At 41.6% G+C, this 25,925-nt stretch overlaps 1 protein-coding gene and 1 long non-coding RNA gene across 6 annotated transcripts in view; one reads left to right on the forward strand and one right to left on the reverse strand.

Annotated features, from left to right (window-relative positions):
* The window catches only part of NT5C3A (5'-nucleotidase, cytosolic IIIA), a 43,543-nt gene that overhangs the window by 14,620 nt on the left and 2,998 nt on the right, over nucleotides 1–25,925 (reverse strand). The window contains exons 1-3 of one of the 5 annotated variants that reach the window (XM_051852754.2): nucleotides 8,682–8,812; nucleotides 7,022–7,134; nucleotides 4,536–4,590 (exon numbers count right to left, since the gene is read on the reverse strand). The exons of 1 other annotated variant lie outside the window; for it this stretch is intronic. In XM_051852754.2, coding sequence (XP_051708714.1) covers nucleotides 4,536–4,571 — 36 coding nt within the window. In that variant the 5' untranslated portion in view covers nucleotides 4,572–4,590; nucleotides 7,022–7,134; nucleotides 8,682–8,812. 5 annotated transcript variants of the gene reach the window in all.
* On the forward strand, nucleotides 6,555–24,502 carry LOC127492663 (uncharacterized). The gene is made up of 2 exons (XR_007922339.2): nucleotides 6,555–6,835; nucleotides 23,972–24,502. It is a non-coding gene; the product is annotated as an uncharacterized lncRNA (long non-coding RNA).

Genomic DNA, 25,925 nt, shown 5'->3' on the forward strand with positions numbered 1-25,925 from the left:
TGAACCAGTGGATGGAAGACCTCTCTGTCTCTACCTCTCTCTGTAACTGTCTTTCAAATAAATAAAATAAATCTTTAAAAAAAAAAAAAAGAATCTCAGTCAGATATTTTCAGGGATATATCTTCCATTTTTCACATTTGGTACAGGCAAAAAAAAAAACCTTAAATACTGTACTGGTACCAAGGTGTGGGCACTACAGTAAAACTAAACATGAGTCTTGGGTATAGCAGTTAAGACACTGCTTGGGATGCCTGCCTCCTGTATTGCATGTCTGGTTTCAAGTCCTAGTTCCATTTTAGATCCAGCTACCTGTTAATGTGTACCCTGGAAGGCAGAAGGTGATGGCTCAAGTACCTGGGTCCCTGTCACCCACATAGAAGACCTAAATTGACCTAAATTTGGCCTGGCCCAACGCTAGCCTTTGCAGACATTTGGGGAGTGAACCAGCAGATGGGAGATCGCTTTCTGCCTTTCAAGTAAATTTGAAAAACAATAATAAAAAACTTCACTTATTTAGAAAAAAAAAAGGTTATAGCTTTAAAGCCATCTATTCAGGCTATTACAAATATCCACACAGAGATGATTTCATAGTTTATTAGGAACTTTTGCATTATTAAATTATTACTGATAACCAGCTTCCCTGCCTACCACATATTTGGCCTGTCTCCACATTAAGGCAGCATGGGCCAAATTCTTTTATTCAGTCAATCACCATATTTAGTCATTAGGAGTAAGGCACAGCATTAAGTAGCTCTGTAAGAGATACACACACTCAAAGTGCATACTCTCTGATGTGCATTGCAATATGGGAACCCAAATAAGTAATACATTGCCAAGATGTAGAGTTAAAATATGAAGAGGACCAGGAACAGAAGAAACAGATTACTTCTACTGGAGCTAATGGAGGAAGAGCCATCTGAGCTAGGCTTTGGAAGAGACACAGCATTTGGAAATTGGGGAAACTGGAGCCGGCGCCACGGCTCACTAGGCTAATCCTCCATCTTGCGGCACCGGCACACTGGGTTCTAGTCCTGGGCGGGGCGCCAGATTCTGTCCCAGTTGCCCCTCTTCCAGGCCAGCTCTCTGCTGTGGCCAGGGAGTGCAGTGGAGGATGGCCAAGTACTTGGGCCCTGCACCCGCATGGGAGACCAGGAGAAGCACCTGGCTCCTGCTATCGGATCAGCGCGGTGCGCCGGCCGCGGCAGCCATTGGAGGGTGAACCAATGGCAAAGGAAGACCTTTCTCTCTGTCTCTCTCTCTCACTGTCCACTCTGCCTGTCAAAAAAAAAAAAAAAAAAAAAAAAAAGGGAAATTGGGGAAGAGTCCAAGCGCAGGGTCTAACGTGGGAAAAACAGAAACAGCTCTGTTTGTCTGGAATTTAAGTGTGTTCACATTCTGTGAAGGACCTGTTTGGAGCCAGGTCATATAAAATTAAGAATAACATCCTAAGAAGTCCTCAACATAAAACACAGAGATCAACATTTTTAGAAAAGGAAACTCAAGGGCCAACGCGTGGTGCAGCGGGTTAAGCTGCTGTCTGTTCTACTGCCAATCCATCTCCTTGATAATGCTCCTGGGAAAGAAGATGAAGATGGCCCAAGCACTTGGGCCCCTGCATCCACGTGGGAGACCCAGAGTTATAGGCTCCTGGCTGCCATCATGCCATTATGGCATATTGGGGAGTAAACCAGCAGATGAAAATTTCTCTTTCTTTCTCCTTCTCTGTAACTCTTTCAAATAAATAAATAATTCTTTTTTTTAAAGAAAGGAAACTCAAGGTAAAAAAGGAAAATCAAAACCCCGTAACTATCTTTCAGTTTGTTTTCTTTCAGTCTAAACAATTGTAGGTTGTGTCTACTGCTATTTGCTTCTAGAAGGAAGCACATGCTAAATGGTTCTAACTCCCAGTAACAACAAATTTATATTTCCCTGTTTTAGTTTAAAAAAAAAATCAGCTCAGGGGCCGGCACCATGGCTCACTTGGTTAATCCTCCACCTGTGGCAACAGCATCCCATGTGGGTGCTAGTTCTAGTCCCGGTTGCTCCTCTTCCAGTCCAGTTCTCTCCTGTGGCCCAGGAGGGCAGTGGAGGATGGCCCAAGTGCTTGGGCCCCTGCACCCGCATGGGAGACCAGGAGGAAGCACCTGGCTCCTGGCTTCGCATGGGTGCAGCGGCGGTTGTAGCAGCCATTTGGGGAGTGAACCAACAGAAGGAAGACCTTACTTTCTGTCTCTCTCTCTATGACTCTACCTGTCAAATAAAAAAAAAATCAGCTCAAACAAGAAAATATGTTTTAGATTAGTTTAAATCTGTGAATCAGCTATATATGCTCAACCCAATGATTGAAATGACAACCATGCAATGTATGCAAAGATTATGTCCATGTTATGTTGAACCACATGAAACTGGCAATCTTCGGGAGTAAGTATTTGACCTGGCTCTTCAGATGCTCATGTCCCACCCTGGAGTGCCTAGGTTTATTCTTGGTTACAAATCCTGATTCCAGCTTCCTATAAATGACACCTGGGGAGGCAACAGTGATGGCTCAAGTAGTTAGTTGGGTTCCTGCCACCCACATGACCCAGCCCTGGTGGCTGTGGCCATTTGGAAAATGAAGTAGCAGATGACAGCTCTATCTCCATCTCTTTGCCTCTCAAATGAATAAATAAAACTAAAATATAAAAGCTGGCCATATTGGACTAAATATGATATGTAAAAACAATTTCCTGTGATCCAACTTAATAACAATAATCAAAATGATGACTTCACATCACTTTGAGTCAACTTTACCTTCAATTGTATACTGGTGGGGGAAGGTAAGTTTAACAAGAGATTTAGTAAGTGTGACAGAAAGTTTGCTTGCTAAGTTCTAATTTACAGGCTCAAGCAGAAAAGGAAAGACAAAGAGAAGGATGAAAAAAACAAAAAGGAGAACAAAAGAAGAACAGTAACAAAAAGAAAAGAAACAGATCATGGGAGCAGTTGTTTTCTTTTAAAAAGACTTGAAACTGTCATTTTTAGGAGCCCACAATTGTAAATACAGAGAACAGATGTAATTTACCCCACATGTATGAATAAATATACTATATACATGGTTAAAACATTCGAAGTGCACTTCAAAAAGTTTATGGAAAATGGAATTAGAAGTTAATTATGGTTTAAAAATGTTTGAAAACAATACATACAAGGATTGTATTGTGAAAAATTATGCCTGGGTTTCAAAATTTTTTTGTGCCAAAATAAACTTATCTTTTTTTTTTTTTTTTTTTTTTTTTTGACAGGCAGAGTGGATAGCGAGAGAGAGAGACAGAGAGAAAGGTCTTCCTTTGCCGTTGGTTCACCCTCCAATGGCCGCCGCGGCCGGCGCGCTGCGGCCGGCGCACCGCGCTGATCCGATGGCAGGAGCCAGGTGCTTTTCCTGGTCTCCCATGGGGTGCAGGGCCCAAGCACCTGGGCCATCCTCCACTGCACTCCCTGGCCACAGCAGAGGGCTGGCCTGGAAGAGGGGCAACCGGGACAGAATCCGGCGCCCCAACCGGGACTAGAACCCGGTGTGCCGGCGCCGCTAGGTGGAGGATTAGCCTAGTGAGCCGCGGCGCCGGCCCAATAAACTTATCTTTTAATTCTATTTTCCCACAATCTTTAAATTTGTTTTAAATTTCATTTCCATTTATTTGAAAGGCAGAGAGTCACAGAGATATTCTGTGTCTGTTCACTCCTCAATACTTAACACCTAGGTCGGGGCCGGTCCAAAGCTAGGTGCTCAATACTCCATCCAGGTCTCCCATGTTGGTGGAAGGGACCCAAATAATTGTATTATCACTCGCTGCCTCCCAGGGTCTGCATTAACAGGAAGACGGAATCTGAAGTGGAGCTGGAACTCACAACCAGCCATTCTGATATGGGATGCAGGCATCTCAAGCAGCATCTAACTTCTACAGCAAATGTCCCCCTACTCCACAACCTTTTTAAACTTCCATCATATACAGGAGATTAACACTTACTCAGAACTTATTAAGTATTATCAAGAAGTTTATGCACTTTCCCATTAAACATGAATGAGAACAACATGAGATTGGAGGAATCATACTCATTTTAAATGGTAACTGACAGCCACTGTTCAAGGACATTTAGCTACTAAGGAATAAGTTGAGATCTGAAGCCAGTTCTGACTCCAAAGTCTTTATCTTTCCTAACTCATCCTAGTGTACATAACACAATGAACTCTACTATTTATGCAAGAGTCTGTTTTTAATTTGAATGCCTGTCAGTTTAAATCAGGAGCATAAGATAAAATATTTCAGATTGTATGGTTTAAGTATGTTGAGGAAGAGGGTAGCCATTTCATATGCTAAGAAGCACTCTAAAGCACAGGTAACTTGAAAATAAATTCAACAAATATTTGAGGTTCTATTGTATGTCAAGCATTGTGAAGAGAGATCTGCAGTTTCAGTTCCATAATGATGTAGAGACAGAGGTAAAAGTGGTGAACATTCACCATTAATAAATGTAAATGGGAATATTCAAATACCCACCATTTTCACATGTACAGCAGTCTCTTGATTAGTCATTTCTTGGTTATCCAATCTTCTGGATTTTCCCAGGTGATGTCACAGCAAAAAAGAGAAAAAAGGGTACATGTGACATACTTAAATCTCTGGCTCTTCTTGTATGCTAATGACATACTAATGTGGTAATTTTGGTATGACTTAAATACCAAGTTATTACAGGCATCCTTTCATTTCTAAGAAGCTCAGCAAAGGTTTTCTCTATCCAGCAAAGCTCTGAGTTAAATTTTCTATGGAGAATTTGAAGCTCTCCTGTAAGAGCTTACATGGTGTTAACAAGATATGAATAGAGCATAAGCTTTATTCCAAGAATATTGTATCAACAGTGTTGGAAAAGTATGTGCTGTTCCTACTGAGTTAATGTAGGAATATATGAATAGAACAAGAGAAATATATAAGTCCAATTTTCTTATATTAAAATCTTTAATTTTGTGATATGCTATTATCTGAGTTGTATTTGAATCCATCATAATGTCTGGCACAAAATAAGCATGTGACAATGCTTCTTAAATGAATAACCAGTTTTAGGGCTTTGGTGAAATTTATATGTATCTATTCACTACACTAAAAGAAGCAGTTTTTAAAACATTCTTCATTATTATTTAAATTTCTTCTTTTATGGTATAGATCTTAGGAAAATAATTTATTTTTGTTCTATACAGACTTCACTTTTACTTTATTCTGGATAACTAAAAATTTCTAATCAAAGAACTATTTTAGAAGGGCAACTTAAGTGAAGAGGGAAAAGTCTTGACTCCCTTAAACTGTAATAACAGAGGTAGACATCAAATCTGTGCTCTTGATAATTAAAAGGTATTATAGCAGATATACAAAATTTCCTCAGATTCTAACTATAGCCTCTTCTGCCTTCTATTTTCAGTACATGCAATTGCGTGATGTCTTTTTCTCCCCTCTCTCAGATGGTCTCATAATTGATGGTGTCTTAAAGTTGAATATAGTTTTTCCGAATAGTAAGATGATACTTGCAATCTCTCACATCTGAAAATCAATGTATCTGCAGAAGTATATATGGATATATTTTTTTCTAAAACATTTGATCACTACCCACAAAATGTTATTATAATGGCAGTTTAGGGGTTAGTAGTCTTTAGATACTTACGATCAAATTTAAGTAATTTTCCTTGATCTAACTTCTACCAAAGTCATCTTTAAGAAAATCATAGATGTGTAGCAGTCTGCTTCTTCATTTACAGAAATCAAAGCATAAATACTAAATGTTAACACCTTTTCTCTGATGTTTAATGTTAGAAAGGGGGTCAAGACTTTTTCAAATGGTACTGTTTAAATAAAAACACTTTAATAGTTTGAAAAAGAACGTTGAAAAGTACAGTTGAGTTTATAAATATGTCATATGATCTGTGATAAGTTCAAAGGAAAACAGAATCCAGGCAGTGAAAAAAATTAAACACATTTTCATATCTGGGAATCTAAGATCTTTCTCTATTGCAAAGTCAGGCAGCACAATTCCTCCCCAGCATCTACTGCCAAGTATGGCCCCTTTTTGAACACTCATTTTTAGTTTAAACCCACAGAAAAGGAGTCAGTATTAGTACATAAAATTATAATAATTTCTCTCACAGTCTCTTCAACTTTTATTTCAATAAAACACAAACAAAAAATAAAAATAGATCAGAAATTTGATAATGGCCAACTTTAGGGCTTTTTTTTTTCCTGACAACTAAACCTAACAAACAATTCATAGATACTAGGCAACTTTCAACTGACGTTATTTCATTCTTCCCAGTTTTCACTAGCCATTAGACCAGAATTTATACTTGCTCAAAAACAATCTCACATCAACAGATACCGTACAAAAATCACTGAGGTCTGTACCATCATAAAAGTGTAAAGAGTAAGGCATAAATGTCAGCATTCTGGCACATTCTAAGGATGACAGCGAAAAATTAGGGCAGGGTATTTTTAAACCAATCGGCTTGTAAACCTACACCTGGTATATAAAGTTCTGGCTTACTCTGCCAACAGTCATCTGTCGCAGACGCTTCAAGAGAAGAGTTGCTGGGGGGGGGGGGGGGGGGGAACACATCAAGTGTAGAAGATGTGTTCAAAAATAGAAAATACTACCCTTGAACTTCACAGTTCGCTCTCCAAAGAAAGTTTTAGAAGTTTTAAGTCTGGAAACTGAGAAATAATTACTTTATGTGCTTTCCATACGAGGTTAAGGTCTCTCCAATAAGAGTATTCATTACAAGGAATATGTAGAACAAGGCTAAAGACTGAAGCAAGAGGTAAGAAGAACTTCCACTAAATAGTGCAAACTTGATTACTTAATGTCTTAGTTGTCATGCCATTTTATTCTGAGATGATAGCTTACAAATCAGTTCCTGAAAATGGATTATGTCTACATAAAAGTTACTTATTTTGAAACAAATCTTAAGTATCTGAATGCAAACTGAATAGTTTAAAAGGCCTACCTGACTTTGTCTTGTAGAAAAGTAAGGTTGAATTTAAGACAGCTCTGAAAGTTGTGACTCTAATCTTGAAACTTGCAGAAACATGTAAACTATACCAGCAAGGTTCTGAAATTCTGAATGGTAAACTGTATATTATTTACATAAGAAAAAGCGTGTATTATTACAGCATGGACAAGGTATCAGCAGTAGTAGTAAAAATCCATGATGAATCAATTTTTTCTGCACTTTGCCAGCAACTTGTATTATCTGTCTCAAGCTTGGGTTTTTCCAAATAAGACTTTCTTAGTATGATTAGCAGATGAAAAAATCAAACTATGGTTTGTTTTTTTCCGTAAGATTATAATCATTTTCTTGGGAACATTTAAATAACTCTCCCTAATTAGATTCTCTACTTAGTTGTGGAAAAAAAAAAAAAAAAACCCAACCCACACAAGTGGAAAGTAAAACATAAAACAAAAATGAAACTGAATGGCTAAGGGCAGGAGGGGAATAGGAGGATGTAAGAGAAAAAACAGGTTTCAAAGGCTGGTTACTTAAAAATTGGCTTCTATTAGAATTGTTATGAATACTTATGAAAATAAATAATTTCAGAACCTTGAACTGATTCTTCTATCCTTCCAACTCTCATCGTCTTAAATATCTAACAGCAGTTTTCAAGCTGAATAAATCAAAGCACATGGAAATTCAGTAGTTTACACTGATGACCCTTAATGCATTCTGAGTTCTTCTGTCCTTGAATTTGTCCTCGAGCAACGGCATAGGTGGCAAGTAACATCCTGAGATGCCTGGCTTAAATGCAGACCACCAACAAAAAACAAGCAGACTGCTTTTAGAAATAGTCTGCTACAGGATCTACTTTTTCATAAAAAAAAAAAAATGTAAAATTTAGAAAGCTCAATTGTTTAAAATAACCAAAATACAGTCCAGGTTTTCATTATAATATGTGTATGAATCTTAATTTCTATTATACAACTGATTATAAAACAATAATCTAACTTTTGCTCTTTCTCTCCATCTCCTGATCTCTCTCCCTCTCTCTAGATCTCTCTTATGCTCTCCTTCTCCTTCTTTTTCCTTCTTCGTCCCTTCCCTCTGGTCTGTCGGATTTCCCCCAATAAACCCTTTCCCTTAAAAAAATAATCTAACTTTTATTAATTCATGAAACTTAACAATATAATCCTAGTATATAATATTTCAGGGGCAAGACACATAGACACAAGATAAAAATCAGTACTCTTTATTACTGGCTTTAATAAATAGTTCCTAAATTGAGTGACACAAAACACGTGACTATCAACAAAATTAAGTCACATGGCAACTGAAAGAGTAACAAAATTGGATTTTACAGTGTCTTCTACTAACCTGGAAAAAGATTTCTAATGACATTTTGCTTTTTCTTAACATCTACACACCAAACAAGAAACTCTTAAAATGCCATTGTAGAAAATGTAATTTCTGAGACCTAATACACCTCCAAGTTTTGCACATTCATATCTCTACAAACTATAAAGCAGTTTTGCATTATTCTGGATCATTTTACTTTCCTAATTTGTATTTTATAATGTTCAAAGTTTCAACAAGACACAGAATCAAGTAAGAACCATAATAAAGTTACTAAGCAAGCCAAACTTATATGTTTAGATGAACTGTACACACTTACCCTGAAGGTAACCGGACCAGCTACACCACGGAAAGAAAATTCTTCCTGTCTGAGAAGTGCTAATATAGTACAAGGTGCAACCGAGGGCGGTTCCAAAAGTCTTGAGTAAGGCCTATGCAAAAACAGTCCTGTGACGCACTGCCCACAGTGCTTCATTATGCTCTGTGCTACAGCCTTGCAAGCTCTGAACCAGTCACCAGTCGATAGAACGTGATCAATTGAAAACATTGGATGGTTAAGAGAAGGCAGATCTGTACCATCAGAACACTGTGCAACTGGCTCTGCCAGGAAAAAAGAAACCTCTACAATAACAACTAAAAATATGCCTTTTCTTGTGGTGTTTTTAGGCTTGTCAGTGTGCTTGTGATGTATGCACTTTCCTGTACAAATACTGTATTTCAATACAAAATAAAAAAGGTGAGGTTATGACTGCCAGGGCTGGCGGAAAGCGGATGGTGAGTTATTGCTCAATGAGTATAGTTTCAGTTTCAGAAGAGTTCTAGAGGTGGAGGGTGTAGATGGTTGCATAACAATGCCAATGTACTCAATGTCACCAACCTGTACACTGAAAAAGTTACAATGGTCCCTTTTATTCTGTGTATATTTTATCACAGTTCAATTTAAAAATTAGCTCACTTAAGGCCCATGAGCATATGTGAAAGCGGGGTCAACAGAATGTTCATCGAGAGTGGTGTTTATATTTATTTTTTCTTCAAAATTTTCTTTATTTTTTGGTAAACATTAACAAGACCAGGCCATATAATCCAAAACAAACAACAGAAATTAATTTTTATTTTTTACAACTTGGAAAAACATTCCTTTCCTGTTAGATATAACAGCAGTCAAACTGCCACGAAGAAAATCTAAACCTGAGGAGCTTGAAGGCAATGCCCTAACACCATGTGGCAGGGCCTGAGAGATAAGCCAGGACCTGGGCTACTGGAAGCTTTATCACAGAGCACATAGCTAAGCCACACTTATGTAAATAAATGTTTACATTAGCTTTCTTTCCACTGTGACCTGAAACCTTAACCCAGGCAATATTTCAGCAAACTCTGTGAAAGGGCATTCTCTATTAAAACCCATAAAAAGTTTTAAGTTGCTTTCTTAAAAAAAAAAAAAAAAAAAGTCACCAACAAATTATCCAAATTTGGTATCTACCAACTGTGAAATTTTTGGCAGTTATCTGATTTTAATGAGAAGATTCATAACAAAATATTCCCTTAAGAGCACAACCTATGATATCTAATTAATAATGGAAGCTCATAGGCAGAAAAGGGGGTACAGTTTGATTATATTTCTGTACTTTTTAAGTGTGAAAACTTTCAAAATGCCCTTTAACTTATTACTACAGGTTGCAATGACAGACATTTTAAATATCACTTTGAAAGATGTCTCACAGATAAATCACCTTCAGCAACAATGAACATTGGAGTCACCATGTTCCACAACCATTCCAGAGGGCTATTTGCAAATACTATTATTAAAAGCCCTAGAAATGCACATTCCTTTTTTTTGTGTGTGAGTTATTTATTTATTTAAAAGTCAGAGTTACACAGAGAGAGGAGAGGCAGAGAGAGAGAAAGAGAGAGGTCTTCCATCCACTGGTTCACTCCCCAGTGGCTGCAACGGCCAGAGCTGAGCCAATCCAAAGCCAGGAGCCAGGAGTTTCCTCCTGGTCTCCCATGTGGGTGCAGGGGCCCAAGGACTTGGACTATCATCTACTGCTTTCCCAGGCCATAGCAGAGAGCTGGATTGGAAGTGGAGAAGCCAGGACTCGAACTGGCGCCCATATAGGGTGCTGGTACTGCAGGCTGCAGCCTTACCCACTACACCACGGCACTGGCCCCACACATCCCCTTTAACACAATTTTGTGCCAGAATAAGATGGTCCACAATGTTTTAGTTACAAGGATGAAAACGGCAGATTTGCTTTATACTGGGAAACTGGAAACCATCTAAATGTCAGTCCTAAAAGTTCATTAATGGCAGAGGCTGGTGCTGTGGCACAGCAGGTTAACACCCTGGCCTGGAAGCGCTGGCATCCCATATGGGCACTGGTTCGAGACCCAGCTGCTCCTCTTCCAATCCAGCTCTCTGCTATGGCCTGGGAAAGCAGTTAGAAGATGGCCCAAGTGCTTGGGCCCCTGCACCCATGTGGGAGACCAGGAAGCTCCTGGCTCCTGGCTTCGGATCAGCAAAGTTCCGGCCACTGCGGCAAACTGGGGAATGAACCAGCAGATGGAAGACCTCTTTCTCTCTCTCTCTCTGCCTCTCCTTCTCTCTCTGTGTAACTCTGACTTTCAAATAAATAAATAAATCTTAAAAAAAAAAAAAATTCATGCCGGCGCTGTGGCTCACTAGGCTAATCCTCTGCCTGCGGCGGCGGCACACCAGGTTCTAGTGCCAGTCAGGGCTCCAGATTCTGTCCCGGTTGCCCCTCTTCCAGTCCAGCTCTCTGCTGTGGCCCAGGAGTGCAGTGGAGGATGGCCCAAGTGCTTGGGCCCTGCACCCCATGGGAGACCAGGAGAAGCACCTGGCTCCTGCCTTCGGATCAGCGTGGTGCGCCGGCCACAGCGGCCATTGGAGGGTGAACCAATGGCAAAAGGAAGACCTTTCTCTCTGTCTCTCTCTCTCACTGTCCACTCTGCCTGTCAAAAAAAAAAAAAAAAAAAAGTTCATTAATGGGGCCGACGCTGTGGTGTAGCGGGTAAAGCATCCCATACGGGTGCTGATTCACGTCCCAGCTGTTCCACTTCTGACCCAGCTCTCTGCTGTGGCCTGGGAAAGCAGTGGAAGATGGCCCAAGTCCTTGGGCCCCTGCACCCACGTGGCTTCAGATCAGGCAGCTCTGGCCATTACAGCCATTTGGATAGTAGACCAGTGGATGAAAGACTTCTCTCTGTAACTCTGCCTTTCAAATAAATAAATAAATAAATCTTTTTTTAAAAAAGTTCATCAATGCAGGACTGGGAATTGTAATATGCATACATAAAATTATATAGCTGTTGAAAGTGGTTATTATAAATAGCTAAAATGCATCATGTTTACTATATACCTGATAGTTCTAAGCACTTCACACACCTTGTCTTGGAGAAACAACCCTAGAAGGCACATGTTATTATTATTCTCATTTTAGAGATGAGTCAATTAAGGGTTATAGTTGGCCAGTGGCAGAAATGGACTCAAACGTGGATCTGACTCCAGAATCCACACCTGTCAATCACTGTACTACCCCAGATACCAGTATTTACAGACACATTGATATGCCCTTTTTCTACCACTGAGGGAAAAGTTACAACTATCTATAGCAAGAGTGCAATTTGGGGAGGAAAAATGCTTATGTAACAGGTTAATGTTTGTCTGTCCTGCTGGTCTGGTACTGGAAAGCAGAGAAGAGAAGGAACATGGGTGTCCCACCCTACCTATAAAGGACTTCTTCATCCTTTTAATTTAACTCAGAAACTGTGTATGAAGTTACACTTCTGAAGGTGGGATGCTGCAGCTGTCAGGGTATCCTTCCTGGAGGAATTAGACTTAGTGAGCACTTAAGTAACATTTATCAAGCACTGTTCTTACTTTGCCAGAGACCTGGAAGCAAGCAACGGCCCCTTACACATGTTCTGACTCAGCCAGAACACCCTCAAGAGGACGTTATTACATACTTTTCCCTTTTTTAAGGAGCCTAAAGTCTGGAAAAGTCAAGTTCCTTATTAATCAGCTGACTTACATACATGAGTTGGAACACTTCTTTTAACTATACCATGCCGTCTCTAGGCAATAATAAACAAGTAACATGTTCATGAGAGGGCCTGAAAGGGCTACAACTAAAGAGTGTTCTGAAAACATGCCACAGGGGAGGAACAAGGACACAAGCAAGGCAGTGAACAAGACACCAAATTCTGTGTCAAACAGCTCTGGGATAGATTTTTTTTTTTTTTTTTTTTTTTTTTTTTTTTTGACAGGCAGAGTGGACAGTGAGAGAGACAGAGAGAAAGGTCTTCCTTTGCCGTTGGTTCACCCTCCAATGGCCGCCGCGGCCAGCGCGCTGCGGCCGGCGCACCGCGCTGATCCGATGGCAGGAGCCAGGAGCCAGGTGCTTTTCCTGGTCTCCCATGGGGTGCAGGACCCAAGCACTTGGGCCATCCTCCACTGCACTCCCGGGCCACAGCAGAGAGCTGGCCTGGAAGAGGGGCAACCGGGAAAGAATCCGGCGCCCCAACCGGGACTAGAACCCGGTGTGCCGGCGCCGCTAGGCGGAGGATTAGCCTAGTGAGCCGCGGCGCCGGCCCTTGGGATAGATTTTTTGATTTGAGGAAGGGCTAACAAGAATCCAGAAGTGAAGACACAGTCTTTAGTAGCACCATGGACCTTCAACTCTTTACAGGACTGGGCCTTGCTGCCTTGGAGTTCCTTTAATCATTGTCATAGAAAGAAATCACTCACTTGGTCCCTGCCTTTAAACTCTAGATCTGAAATTCACTTGCCAACAGAGAACTCACACAGGACTAACACATTTGGGAGACAATTTTTCTCCTAAAGGTGAACTTGGATGTCCTCATCAATGGAGAAAAGAATATCCAGTTGTACTTCTAAATAACTAGCTAGATCTTTTCAGATACTGTCAGTTATTCAATCTACTTGAAAAGCTAAACACTGTATTTTGCAATCAATAAGTTTCTCAGAAATTCCAAATAATTTTAAAAAATGACAGAAAATCAAATCTGTCACTTGAAACCTTAATGACTTACACTTTTTTTTTTAATCTTTAATACTGGGACAAGAGTGTAAAGGGAATAAAGATATTGTATCAATTAAAAGCTGTAAAAAAGCCTCATCATAAAGCCACATAAAACCTATAGTAAGGATAGACACTTCTCAATAATCCAATCCAAGATTTAACTACCAATCATAATCAGGTTACCATAATCCAATTATCATTCCAAACATGGAATGTACATTTAAACTTACATCTGAAATTGAATGACACCACAGGAAGTTATTCCAAACAAAGCAATGACGCCATATAAGGAAGACAATTCAGTAGGAGGAGAGATGCAAAGTTCTCTAAACTGACTCGCAAAAACTTGTTCCTGCTAACTGATGCATGATGTAAACAGAAAGATGACTGCTCCAAGTAGGTGCAGGACCATTCTAGGTATCTGATTTCCCTTCAAACTTCCCTGAAGAAGACAACAGTAAACTGCCTTTAACATTGTTGACTGTTCAAAACAGAACTGAAGCAAGGTACTATAATTATATGAATATGGTTTAAAATGTGTAAATAAGGAGTAGAAACACATAACATGATGATAAATCCTCCTGAAAATGAATAGCAAATGAGGACTTTCTTTAAGATTTTATCACTTAAAAATCACTGCAAAAATGTATCCCCAGTAGGTAAGTCAATTAAATTGACTGCTGTGTGTATTTATAAATTTTTTTTATTTGACAGATAGAGTTAGACAGTGAGAGAGACAGAGAGAAAGGTCTTCTTTCCATTGGTTCACCCCCCAAATGGCTGCTACGGTCAGCACGCTGAGCTGATCTGAAGCCAGGAACCAGGTGCTTCCTCCTGGTCTCCCACATGGGTGCAGGCGCCCAAGCACTTGGGCCATCTTCCACTGCCTTCCCGGGCCACAGCAAAGAGCTGGGACTAGAATATGAGCAGCCGGGACTAGAACCCGGTGCCCAAATAGGATGCCGGCGCCGCAACTGGAGGCATGTGAGCCATGGCGCCGGCCCCTGCTGTGTGTATTTAAGAAGCTAATTAGTATAAATGAAACATAAGGGGCTGGCACCTTGGTGCAGTAGGTTAATCCTCCACCTGCAGTGCCAGCGTCCCATATGGGCACCAGTTCAACTCCTAGCTCCTCCTCTTCCAATCCAGCTCTCTGCTATGGCCTGGGAAAGCAGTAGAAGATGGCCCAAGTCCTTGGGCTCCTGCACCCACCTGAGAGACCTGGAAGAAGCTCCTGGCTCCTGGCTTCAGATGGGAGCAGCTCCAGCCATGGCAGCTACTGGGGAGTGAATCAATGGACAGAAGACCTTTCTCTCTGTCTCTCCCTCTCATTGTCTGTAACTCTACCTCTCAAATAAAAGTTTTTTTTAAAAAAAACTTTAAAAATAAATTGAAACACAAGCATCACAGAAAGTGGAAACACATTTTTTTTTTTTTTAAAGATTTATTTAACTCTCATGTGGGTGCAGGGGCCCAAACACTTGGGCCATCTTTCCCAGGTGTATTAGCAGGGACAGGATTGAAAGTAGAGCAGCCAGGACACTAACCAGCCCCATATGTGATGCCAAGGGTGCCTATGGCAGCTTAACCAGTTACATCACAACACCAGCCCCCCTCGTTTCATTTAGGAATATAGTTACAGAAGTCTTAAATCAGTAATAAACTAAATTCAACAGTACAATACAATTACCTAACATGACTAAATCAAATATATTCCAACAATCAATTAGTAGTCACCATAGAGTAATAATAGGCTCAAAGGTCACAGTATTTTCTAAATTTTCTGTAATAAATGTCTTACTGTTTCATATAAGAATTATTTCTTAAAACTTACATGTATTCTTATACTTAAAAACATATCTGTTCAGTACTGCTACTATTCCTTTGGAAGAAATGGACATGGTGTATGTTAAGTCATGTATGAAGGTGAACTGAAAATAATGTACAGTGGCAAAACAGTATCTCACTATTTTTTTCTACATAGTAGTCTCTTCATTTTATAGCTGGGAGGGTAAACTAATTAGTAAGATACACAAACTAATTAAACAGTAACACTACAGACTAATCATAATATATAACTGAAGAGTCATGTACAAATTAAAGTTCCACATACTCAGAGACTTAACCACATTGGTTTAAAGAAACCTTTTAAAGTTTGGAGGGGAAGGTTGCATTTAGGCTGCTCGCAAAAAAATCTGGGGAAAAATATATTTCCAATATATATTCACCATTAAAATCTTTTTATAGTCTTTGCAAATCAAGAAAAAACAGCCAATCAGCAGAGAAGATAAAATCAATTATTTTTAAAATTAATTAATTAATGGGAGGGGGAGGTATTTCTCATCTGTTTCTTTTTTTCTTTCTTTTTTTTTTTTTTTTTTTTTTTTTTGACAGGCAGAGTGGACAGTGAGAGAGAGAGACAGAGAGAAAGGTCTTCCTTTGCTGCTGCTTCACAGCCACCGCGCTGATCTGAAGCCAGGAGCCAGGTGCTTCTCCTGGTCTCCCATGGGGTGCAGGGCCCAAGGACTTGGGCCATCCTCCACTGCCCTCCTGGGCCACAACAGAGAGCTGGCCTGGAAGAGGGGCAACTGGGACAGAATCCGGCGCCCTGACCGGGACTAGAACCCGGTGTGCCGGCGCCGCAAGGCGGAGGATTAGCCTAGTGAGCCGTGGTGTCGGCTCTCTCATCTGTTTCTTAATTCCCCAAATGCCTGCAACACCCAGGATTGGGCTGGGTCAAATCTGGGAGCCAGGAATTCAATACAGGACCTCAGTCATGGGTGGTAGGGACCCAACTACTCGAATCATCATCTGCTGACTCCCAGGATGCACATCAGTATAAAGCTGAATCAGAAGACAGCCAGGGCTCAAATCCAGGCACTCATAGGGGATGCAGGCACCTCAAGTGGCAACTTGACCACTATGCTAAATGCTAGGCCTAATTTTTTGAAATCTATGATGATTCACAGGATCTGTGCATGCTGTTACATTAGAGAGGATTTAAAAAGTGAGTCAGATAGGGGAGCTTTATTTTCTCACACAATTTGAGTGAAATTAACTGTTGGTAGCTCAATATGGAATAATTATATATCCCAAGCCTCTAAGAAATCCCTCACCCTCACCTCTGCCCCTGTTACTTTAAGCACCCTCAATGATTATCGCAGGTATGCTAGGGCCAGATCCTATTTTCTAGCACTTGGTGCTCAGAACAAAACTGTTGGTCGGAATTTGGCATAATGCTTGACTTCTCCTTATACCCTATCTTTTTAACTTTAAGAAAGATACAAGATATAACCAAACATTCTGTTTTTATCTCCAAATCCGAGGGATCATAAAATACTACTTAAGGGGCCGGCGCTGTGGCCCAGTGGGTTAACGCCGTGACCTGAAGCGCCACCATCCCATACGGGTGCCGGTTCAAGACCCAGCTGCTCCACTTCCGATCCAGCTCTCTGCTATGGCCTGGGAAAGCAGTAGAAGATGGCCTAAATGCTTGGGCCCCTGCACCCACATGGGAGACCCAGAAGAAGCTCCTGGCTCCTGGCTTCGGATTGGCACAGCTCCAGCCGTTGTGGCCAACTGGGGAGTGAACCATCGGATGGAAGACCTTTCTCTCTCTCTGCCTCTCCTCTCTCTGTGTAACTTTCAAAAAAATAAATATTTTTTTAAAAATACTACTTAAACATAACTTTTTAAGTGCATTACTTAGGGCCACAGCCTGCGGCACCAGCATTCCATATGGGCACTAGTTCAAGTCCCAGCTGCTCTACTTTCTACACAGCTCCCTGTTAATGTGCCTTGGAAAGCAGCAGAGGATGTCACAAGTCCTTGGGCCCCTGCAACTACACGGGAGACTCAGAAGAAGCTCCTGGCTCCTGGCTTCGGCCTGGCACAGCCCAGTCATTGCAGCCATTTGGGGAGTGAACCAGTGAATGGAAGATCTCTCTGTAAAAATGCCTTTCAAATAAATAAATATTTTAAAACAAATGCATTACTGGGCCGGCGCCGTGGCTCACTAGGCTAATCCTCCGCCTTGCAACGCTGGCACGCCAGGTTCTAGTCCCGGTCAGGGCGCCGGATTCTGCCCCAGTTGCCCCTCTTCCAGGCCAGCTCTCTGCCGTGGCCAGGGAGTGCAGTGGAGGATGGCCCAAGTGCTTGGGCCCTGCACCCCATGGGAGACCAGGAGAAGCACCTGGCTCCTGCCATCGGATCAGCGCAGTGCACCGGCCGCAGTGCGCTGACTGCGGCGGCCATTGGAGGGTGAACCAATGGCAAAAGGAAGACCTTTCTCTCTGTGTCTCTCTCTCTCACTGTCCACTCTGCCTGTCAAAAAAAAAAAAAAAATGCATTACTTAATTGAACCTACCACAGGACAGCATCATGTTGAAAAGCACAAAATTAGCTTTAACAGAAGGTAATAGAAGATATGAAGATTAGCATTTATTAAATAACTACTATTTAATCAGCACTGTTTGCTGTTTTATATATTATCTTTTTTCATCTTAATAATCCAGGAAACAGGAGGACACTTAGGATAGTATACTGTTGGCATCTTCCCAAACATAATTATTTAAAACAGTAAGTGAAATAAAACACAAACACCAAGACAGAACATATTCTTTGTTTAAAAAAAGATTTATTTATTTATTTGAAAGGCAGAGTTATAGAGAGAGAGGAAGAGACAGAGATATCTTCCATCTGCTGGTTCACTCCCCAAATGGTTGCAATGGTCAGAGCTGGGTCTATCAGAAGCCAGGAGCCAAGAGCTTCCTCCAGGTCTCCTACATGGGTGCAGGGGCCCATGAACTTGGGCCATCCTTCACGGCTTTCCCAGGCTATAAGCATAGTTGGATTGAACTGGAGCAGCTGGGACATGAATCAGTGCCCATATGGGATGGCACACTGCAGATGTTGGCTTAACCTACTCCACACAGTGCTGACCCAAGACAAATAAATTTCAACTTACTCAAGAAAACTGATAATTTTTTTCTATTACAACACTTTGAATCTGTGCCTAACCTTAACTCCAAATGGCAGGCCATTTGCAGTAAGCAAGGTGAAATGGCTGTTGGAAACAAGGCTGTGGCAGATATAAGGGAAACAGGAAAGATCTTGTGGGCACCCCAAGCTACTTCCACTTACTTAGAAAAAGGAAGTTACCAAACAAATTAAGCAACCCCCAAGCAATCTCTAGACAACTTTGTAATCTACTATCAGCACCTTGAAAACGAGGAAGAGATATACATAATGAAAACCCTGACAAAATGGAATTTAAGTTTGTAAGAGAAGGGTGTCATACTTGATTTGAATTTTATAGGTTAATGGTTTAAGCAACTCTGAGAGTTAACTCATGGGGCCAGAGTTGTGGCGTAGCGAGTTAAGTTACTGCCTGTGAAACCAACATCCCATAAGGGCATGGGTTCAAATCCCACCTGCTGCTCTACTTCTGATCCAACTCCCTGATAATGCTCCTGGAAAAGCAGCAGAAGATGGCCCAAGTGTTTGGGCCCCTGCACCCGTGTGAGAGAATTGGGATGAAGCTGCTGGCTCCTGGCTTTGGCCTGCCCAGCCTCTGCCAATGCAGCCATTTAGGGAGTGAACTTAATGGATGGAAGATCTCTCTCACTCTCTCTCTCTCTCTCTCTCTCTCTCTCTCTGTAACTCTTTCTAATAACTAACTAAATAAATAAATAAATCTGGGGGAAAAAAAAAGTACCTCATACAAGAAAGGTAATTTTGACAAGTAGCACTAGGCCATAGTAGAGATAAGTCTGCCACCTGCTGACAGAAAAACTGAACTGTATATACTTTCCTGATGGTGAGAAAAATATAAAACCTACAGGGCAAGATTTTATATATCTACATTTCAAATAAACTGTTAGAAAATGTAAATTGCAACTTCTAATTTAAAAAAATTATGTGAAATCTGGATTATTTTAAAAGTAAAAAATCAGGGGCTGGTGCTGTGGCTTAGTGGGTAGGCCGCTGCCTGTAGCACCAGCATCCCATATGGATGCCAGTTCAATCCCAGCTGATCCACTTCAGATCCAGATCCCTGCTAATGTGCCTGGGAAAGCAGCAGAAGATGCTACACCCATGTGGGAGACCTGAAGCTCCTGGCTTCTGCCTCGCCCAGCCCTGGCTATTGCAGCCATTTGGGGAATGAACCTGCAGATGGAAGATCTCTGTGTCTTTCTTTCTCTTTTCAAATAAATAATTCTTTAAAAAAAAAAAAAAGTAAATATGGAAATCATTTAACAAAATCATATAGGGAATCTTCAAAGAACTATGAAAATTAAGAACACAAAACACTTTGCAAAAATTATAAAGTCCTACAGGTTCATTTCAGCTCTGTTATCCAGGTCTTTCCTGTCTTCCTCTTTCTACTGCTAGTTTACGGGCTCATTGTCTTTAACCCTGGATGCTCCCCACTTAGTGTGTGCTCGGCTCATCTACCAGTTTCATCCTACTGAAGTGTACTCCAGCTTCTATCACTTACATAAAACACAACACGCTGGGCCAGCGTTGTGATGTACAGGGTAAGCCACTGTACTAACTGCCTTCAAACAAATAAAATAAATCTTAAAATACATACACAAACACACACCACATACAGCACTCAAGGACTCTTCAGCAAAATACAGATAATATAATAAAGATGTGTGGCGCGGAGATTTGGTGCAGTGGCTGAAATGATGCTTGGGAGACCTGCACCCCATACTGGAATGCCTGGGTCTGAGTTCTAGCTCTGCTCTCTTCTCTGGATCCCAGCTTCCAGCTGATGCACACCCTGGGAGGCAGTAGGTGATGACTTAAGTAGCTGGGGCCCTGCCACTTTATGTTCCCAGCTCGTGGTTTGGCCCAGGCCAGCCGCTGCTATTACAGGCATTCGGAGAGTTAACCAGCAAATAAGAGACCATTCATTCATTCTCTTTCTCTCTCTCTCTCTCTCTCTGCCTTTTAAGAAAAACAAAACATTTCACAATGTAGTCCCAACACACTTTTTAAAAATCTTATTTACAAAAAAAGTTGATTAAAAAATATAAAACATATTCATGATTATTTTAAAAGGTACGTGGGGGGTCAGTACTGTGGCATAACAGATAAAGCCGCCACCTGCAGTGCTGGCATCCCAATAGGTGCTGGTTCGAATCCCAGCTGCTCCACTTCCGAACCAGTTCTCTGCTATGGCCTGGGAAAGCAGTAGAAGATGGCCCAAGTCCTTGGGCCCCTGCACCTGCGTGTTAGACCCAGAAGAAGCTCCTGGCTTCGGATTGGCACAGCTCCAGCCGTTGTGGCCAACTGGGAAGTGAACCAGTAGATGGAAGACCTCTCTCTCTCTCTCTCCCTCCCTTTTCTTCTCTGTGTAACTCTGACTTACAAATAAATAAATCTTAAAAAAAAAAAAAAAGTACAAAATGTTAAAGCAAAGAAAGGTTGAAGTCCTCTTTTCCAGTTTCATCTGTCCACTGTCACCAGTAACAATTATAAATAGCTTCTAATGTATTTTTTATAAAGATTTACTTATTTATTTCAAAGGCAGAGGTACAGAGAAGGAGAGACAGAGACAGACACAGGCGGATCTTCCATTCTCTGGTTTATTCCCTAAATGCCACAATGGCCAGGACAGGGTCAGGCCAAAGCCAGGAGCTTCATCCAGATCTCCCAGATGGGTGCAGGGGCCCAGGTAGTTTGGCCATCTTCCACTGCTCTCTGAGGCACTAATATTAGCAGGGAGCTGAATCAAGGTGGAGCAGCAGGATTTCAAACTAGCACCTATATGGGATGCTGGTATTGCAGGCAGTGGTTTAACCTACTACGCCATAACACCAGCCCCCAAAATAAAATTTTTTAAAAAAATTTCCAATAGGCAGGCATTGTGGCACAGCAGGTGAAACCACCATATGGGATGCTAGTTTGAGACCCAGCTGCTCCACTACCAACACAGCTTGCTGCTAATGGCCTGGAAAAAGCAACTGAAGATGACCCACGCAAGTGTTGGAGCCCCTGCCTCTCATGTGAGAGACCTAGATGAGGCACCTGACTCCTGGCTTTGGTCTGGCCCAGCCTGACCCAGCCCTGGCCGTTGCAGTCACTTGCAGGGGAGTGAACCAGCAGATGGAAGATCTCCCTCTCTCTGTAACTCTTTCAAAAATACATACATAAATCTTTAAAACAGAATTTCCAGGACAAATACATGTGTATGAGAGAACACCACTGTCTTACAACTTGCTTTTTGTTCCCAGCCACTATCTTTTGATCTATTAAAAATGCTAACTCATACACATTTACTTTGTTTTTAGCAGCTGCAAAATATTTTAGAGTACAAATGCACAATGATTTATTTAAACAATATACACTGCCTTCAGCAGAGTAAATGAAAGTGCCCATTTTCCTACATCCTCGTCACCACTGTTCTCTTCACATAGCCATGGCCTAGCAGTTCCAATTTTGCCTTTGTGTGTAAGAAACTGCAAGCTTCAGGACATGGAGAATTTGAACTTTGCTGGGGTAAGCATTTCAATTCGTTACTTCAGGAGTTCTCAAACTTTCAAACAGATCAAAATCACTCCAACAGCTTGCTAAATCACATCATGGGACCCACGGGCTTCTAATTTATGGGGTGGGCCTAGGTAACTTGCATATCCAACAAGTTTCCCAGATATGCTGAGACCACTGGTCTGGGGCCACTCTTTGAGAACCCCCAGTGTAAAACACTAGCACATGGGACCATAAACTTGAAAACAAGGTTCTGCCCTTCTCTGCCCATCGTTACTTCTCCCTACATAACCAGCTTTTATAGGTCTTAGCCAGGTTGTACAAAATTGTTCTTTTATGCCTACTCCAACCCCTCAATTAATGGCTAGTGTGGAGAATCTATGGAAAGAAGGTAAAGGGAGGCCGGCACTGTGGCATAGTGGGTAAAGCTGCCGCCTGCAGTGCCGGCATCCCATATGGGCACTGGTTTGAGTAGTCCTGGCTGCTCCACTTCCCATTCAGCTTCCTGCTAATGGCCTGGGATGGCAGTAGAAGATGGCCCAAGTGCTTGGGCCCCAGTACCATGTGGGAGACCCAGAAAAAGCTCCTGGCTCCTGCCTTCAGACTGGCCCAGCCCTGGCCACTGCGGTCATCTGGGGAGTGAACCAGAAGATGAAAGACCTTTCTTTCTTTCTCTCTCTGCCTCTGCCTCTCTGTAACTCTGCTTTTCAAATAAATTTAAAAAAAAAAAAAAATCTTAAAAAAAAAAAAAGTAAAGGCATCTAAAGATGTAACAGCTTTTGGCTAGAAAAATAGTTTTGGATAAATTTGACATATTAGTATCCATTCAAACGTGGCCTTGTTACATAGAGTCACAACAAAAGGAATAAGAAAAATACTCAGAAATCTAACAGAGTCTAGAAGTAACTGTTTCTAGCTAACACAAAAACGGCTCATTAGGTAAGAGATCAAACCTTCCATTAAATTTGAAAAAGTGGTTAGCTTGTGGCATGAGAGTAATACCCAGGAAACAGGTGACAAATATAATTTGAAAGAACAAAGTCATTGGGGCACGCCCTGGCCTGAAGCGCCGCCATCCCATACGGGCGCTGGTTTGAGACCCGGCTGCTCCTCTTCCAATCCAGCTCTCTGCTATAGCCTGGGAAAGCAGCAGAAGATGGCCCAAGTGCTTGGGCCCCTGCACCCATGTGGGAGACCGGGAAGAACCTCCTGGCTCCTGCCTTCAGATTAGCACAGCTCCAGCCGTTGCAGCCATCTGGGGAGTGAACCATCGGACGGAAGACTTCTCTCTCTCTGCTTCTCCTCTCTCTGTGTAACTCTGACTTTCAAATAAATAAGTAAATCTTAAAAAAAAAAAAAAAGAAAAGAAAAGCTATGTATTTTTTAAAAAAAAAAATAAAGAGCAAAGTCATATGCTTGTTACAAACAGTTCCATATTTGAAAATCTGAGGATTCAAGATGATCTTTGATACATGCTTTGCCAATGTTAAAGTATTTCCCTTGTTTTACAATATATTTACAACACACTTATTCATTGAAAGTACTGGTAGAATGCTAGGGGTTTTTTTAAAAATATTTTATTTATTTTAAAGGCAGAGTTACAGAGACAAAGTGAGAGAGACAGAGGTCTCTTCCATCTGCTGGTTCACTCCCCAAACAGTTGCAACAGCCAGGGCTGGGCCAACCCAGAACCAGGAGTTTCATCCAGGTCTCCCATGTGGGTGGTGGCAGCCCAAGTAGTTGGGCCATCTTGGGCTGTTTTTCCATGAGTACTGCAAGGAACCGGCTACGCTACAGTGCTGGCCTCAGAACTCTTAGTTTTGAAGCTCAATGGGACACAATGGGAAATAGTTTCTAAATCTCACTAGAATATGTTGAAGGCTGTGGCCATGGCTCAAGAATTACTTAAAATCTAGATGTTTCACATGGGAGTGAATACACCTTCATTCTTGGGGTAGACAGAAGAAAAAAGCTATTCTGAGTTTGTGTTCTCTACTGCTATATACAAGCACCTAATTAACAAACTCTCTCTCCTTCTTTCTTACTATAGAATCTCAACTTTGCTGGAGGATGGTAATGTGCTCAACCAAAGAAAAAAAGCTTATCTTCACTTCTAGTAGGGTGGCGATACTACAGTTCTCCCCAACACCTCTAAGCACAATCCTGCTCTGCTAAAATAGCTCCTCCTTGCTTCCTCTCTTCTGCTGCCTGGAATGTGGGCATGTTGGTCAGGGCTACAACAGACATCCCATGACCGTGAGAAAAACCAAGAAAATGGCAGAGAGCTCTGTGGGGCAGGTGTTGGGGCGCAGCGGGTAAAGCTGGCGGCGTGTAACACTAGAATCCCACATAGGCTCCAGTTCATGTAACGGCTGCTCCACTTCTGATCCTCTCTGCTAATGACCTGGGAAAGCAGCAGAAGATGGCCCAAGTGTTTGGGCCTCTGCCATCCACATGGGAGACCTGGAAGAAGCTGCAGCCATCTGGGGAGTGAACTGATGGAAAATTCTCTGTCTCTCCCTCTCTCTGTCATTCTTTCAAATAAATAAATAAATAAATCTTTTAAGTTTCACAAAACAAATCAAGAATTCAATACAGGCCTTGAGCCCTGAAAGGTCATGAATCACAATTCTGACATATATTAGGTAAAAGATGTAGAGATTTTAAAAGCCTGAGAAAGCAATGGGGATGGCCCAAGTACCGGGTCCCTGATAACGGTATGGGGAACCAGGGTGGCTTCAGCCTGTCCCAGCCCCTGCTGTGACAGCCATTTGAGGAGTGAACAAGTGAATGGAAAATCTCTCTCTCCCTCTTGCTCTGTCACTCTGCCTCACAAATGAATAAAGTAGTCTTGGATTATAACTCAAACTGTAAAATAAATATCTGTGAATATATAAATAGGACTGCCTAAGTAAATACACAGGGGGAAACAAACTTCCCATGCAGAACTCCAAATAATGAATGTAGGTATTTCACCATTAACTAAGTGTGGACTTCTCATTGGCCCTTCCTGACAGACAGCACAGCATGGAAGACAGGAGAAGGGGAGCAATGCTGGAGAAACCTGACAAACACCATCTCAGCCAGGTGATCAAGGCTAAATTTGTAAGCCATGCAATAACCGCATGTCCTCGTGGTATTACATGATGAAAATAACACTTAACCTGCAATCTTCCTCCCCAAAATCTCTAACTCCAGTTAATCATGAGAAAAACTTTAGACAAATTTCAACAACAAGACATTCCACAAAATACTTGACCACAACAACTTAGAAGTGTCAAAGAACTATGCAAGGGAAGCCTGGCTGTCACAGCCAGGAGGAGATAAGGAGACATGGTGACTCAGTGTGAGGTGCGACCCTGCAGGGGATCCCAGGGCTGAGTAACACAAAGAAACTTGAATTGAGTATGGGCATTTAATAATGTCTCAATACTTGTTTATTAATTGTAATTAATGTACATTAATGTGAGGTGTTACTAACAGAGGACATTTTGGTGAGATATGTGAAAACTTTGTAGTGCAAATTTAAAACTGTTCTAAAATACAAAGTTTATTTAAGGGCCAAAGTTTTAGCTCAGCAGGTTAAACCTCCACCTGCAATGCCAGCATCCCATATAAACACCAGTTTGAGTCCTGGCTACTCTATTTCCGATCCAATTCCCTGCAAATATACCTGGGAAAGCAGCAGGCTTTCCCAGTGGAGTTCCTGGCTGCTGGTAGGCTTGGCCCAGCCCAGGCCACTGTGGCTATCTGAAATGAACCAGAGAACGCAAGATTTCTCTCTCTCCCTCTGCTCTCTCTCTGTAACTGCCTTTCAGGTAATTAAATAAACCTTCATAAAATTTTTTTGACTTAAAATTACCATGGGAATGGATGTCTGACCTAGTGGTTAAGACCTGGGTTTAAGTTTCAGCTCTGGTTCCTAATTTCAGCTTCCTCTCTGTGCACACTCGAGGAGGCAACAGGGGCTGGATCAAATGGTTGGGTCCTTGTCGCCCATTTGG

This window comes from Oryctolagus cuniculus, chromosome 16 (assembly GCF_964237555.1).
Source record: "Oryctolagus cuniculus chromosome 16, mOryCun1.1, whole genome shotgun sequence".
NCBI classification, from domain to species: domain Eukaryota; kingdom Metazoa; phylum Chordata; class Mammalia; order Lagomorpha; family Leporidae; genus Oryctolagus; species Oryctolagus cuniculus.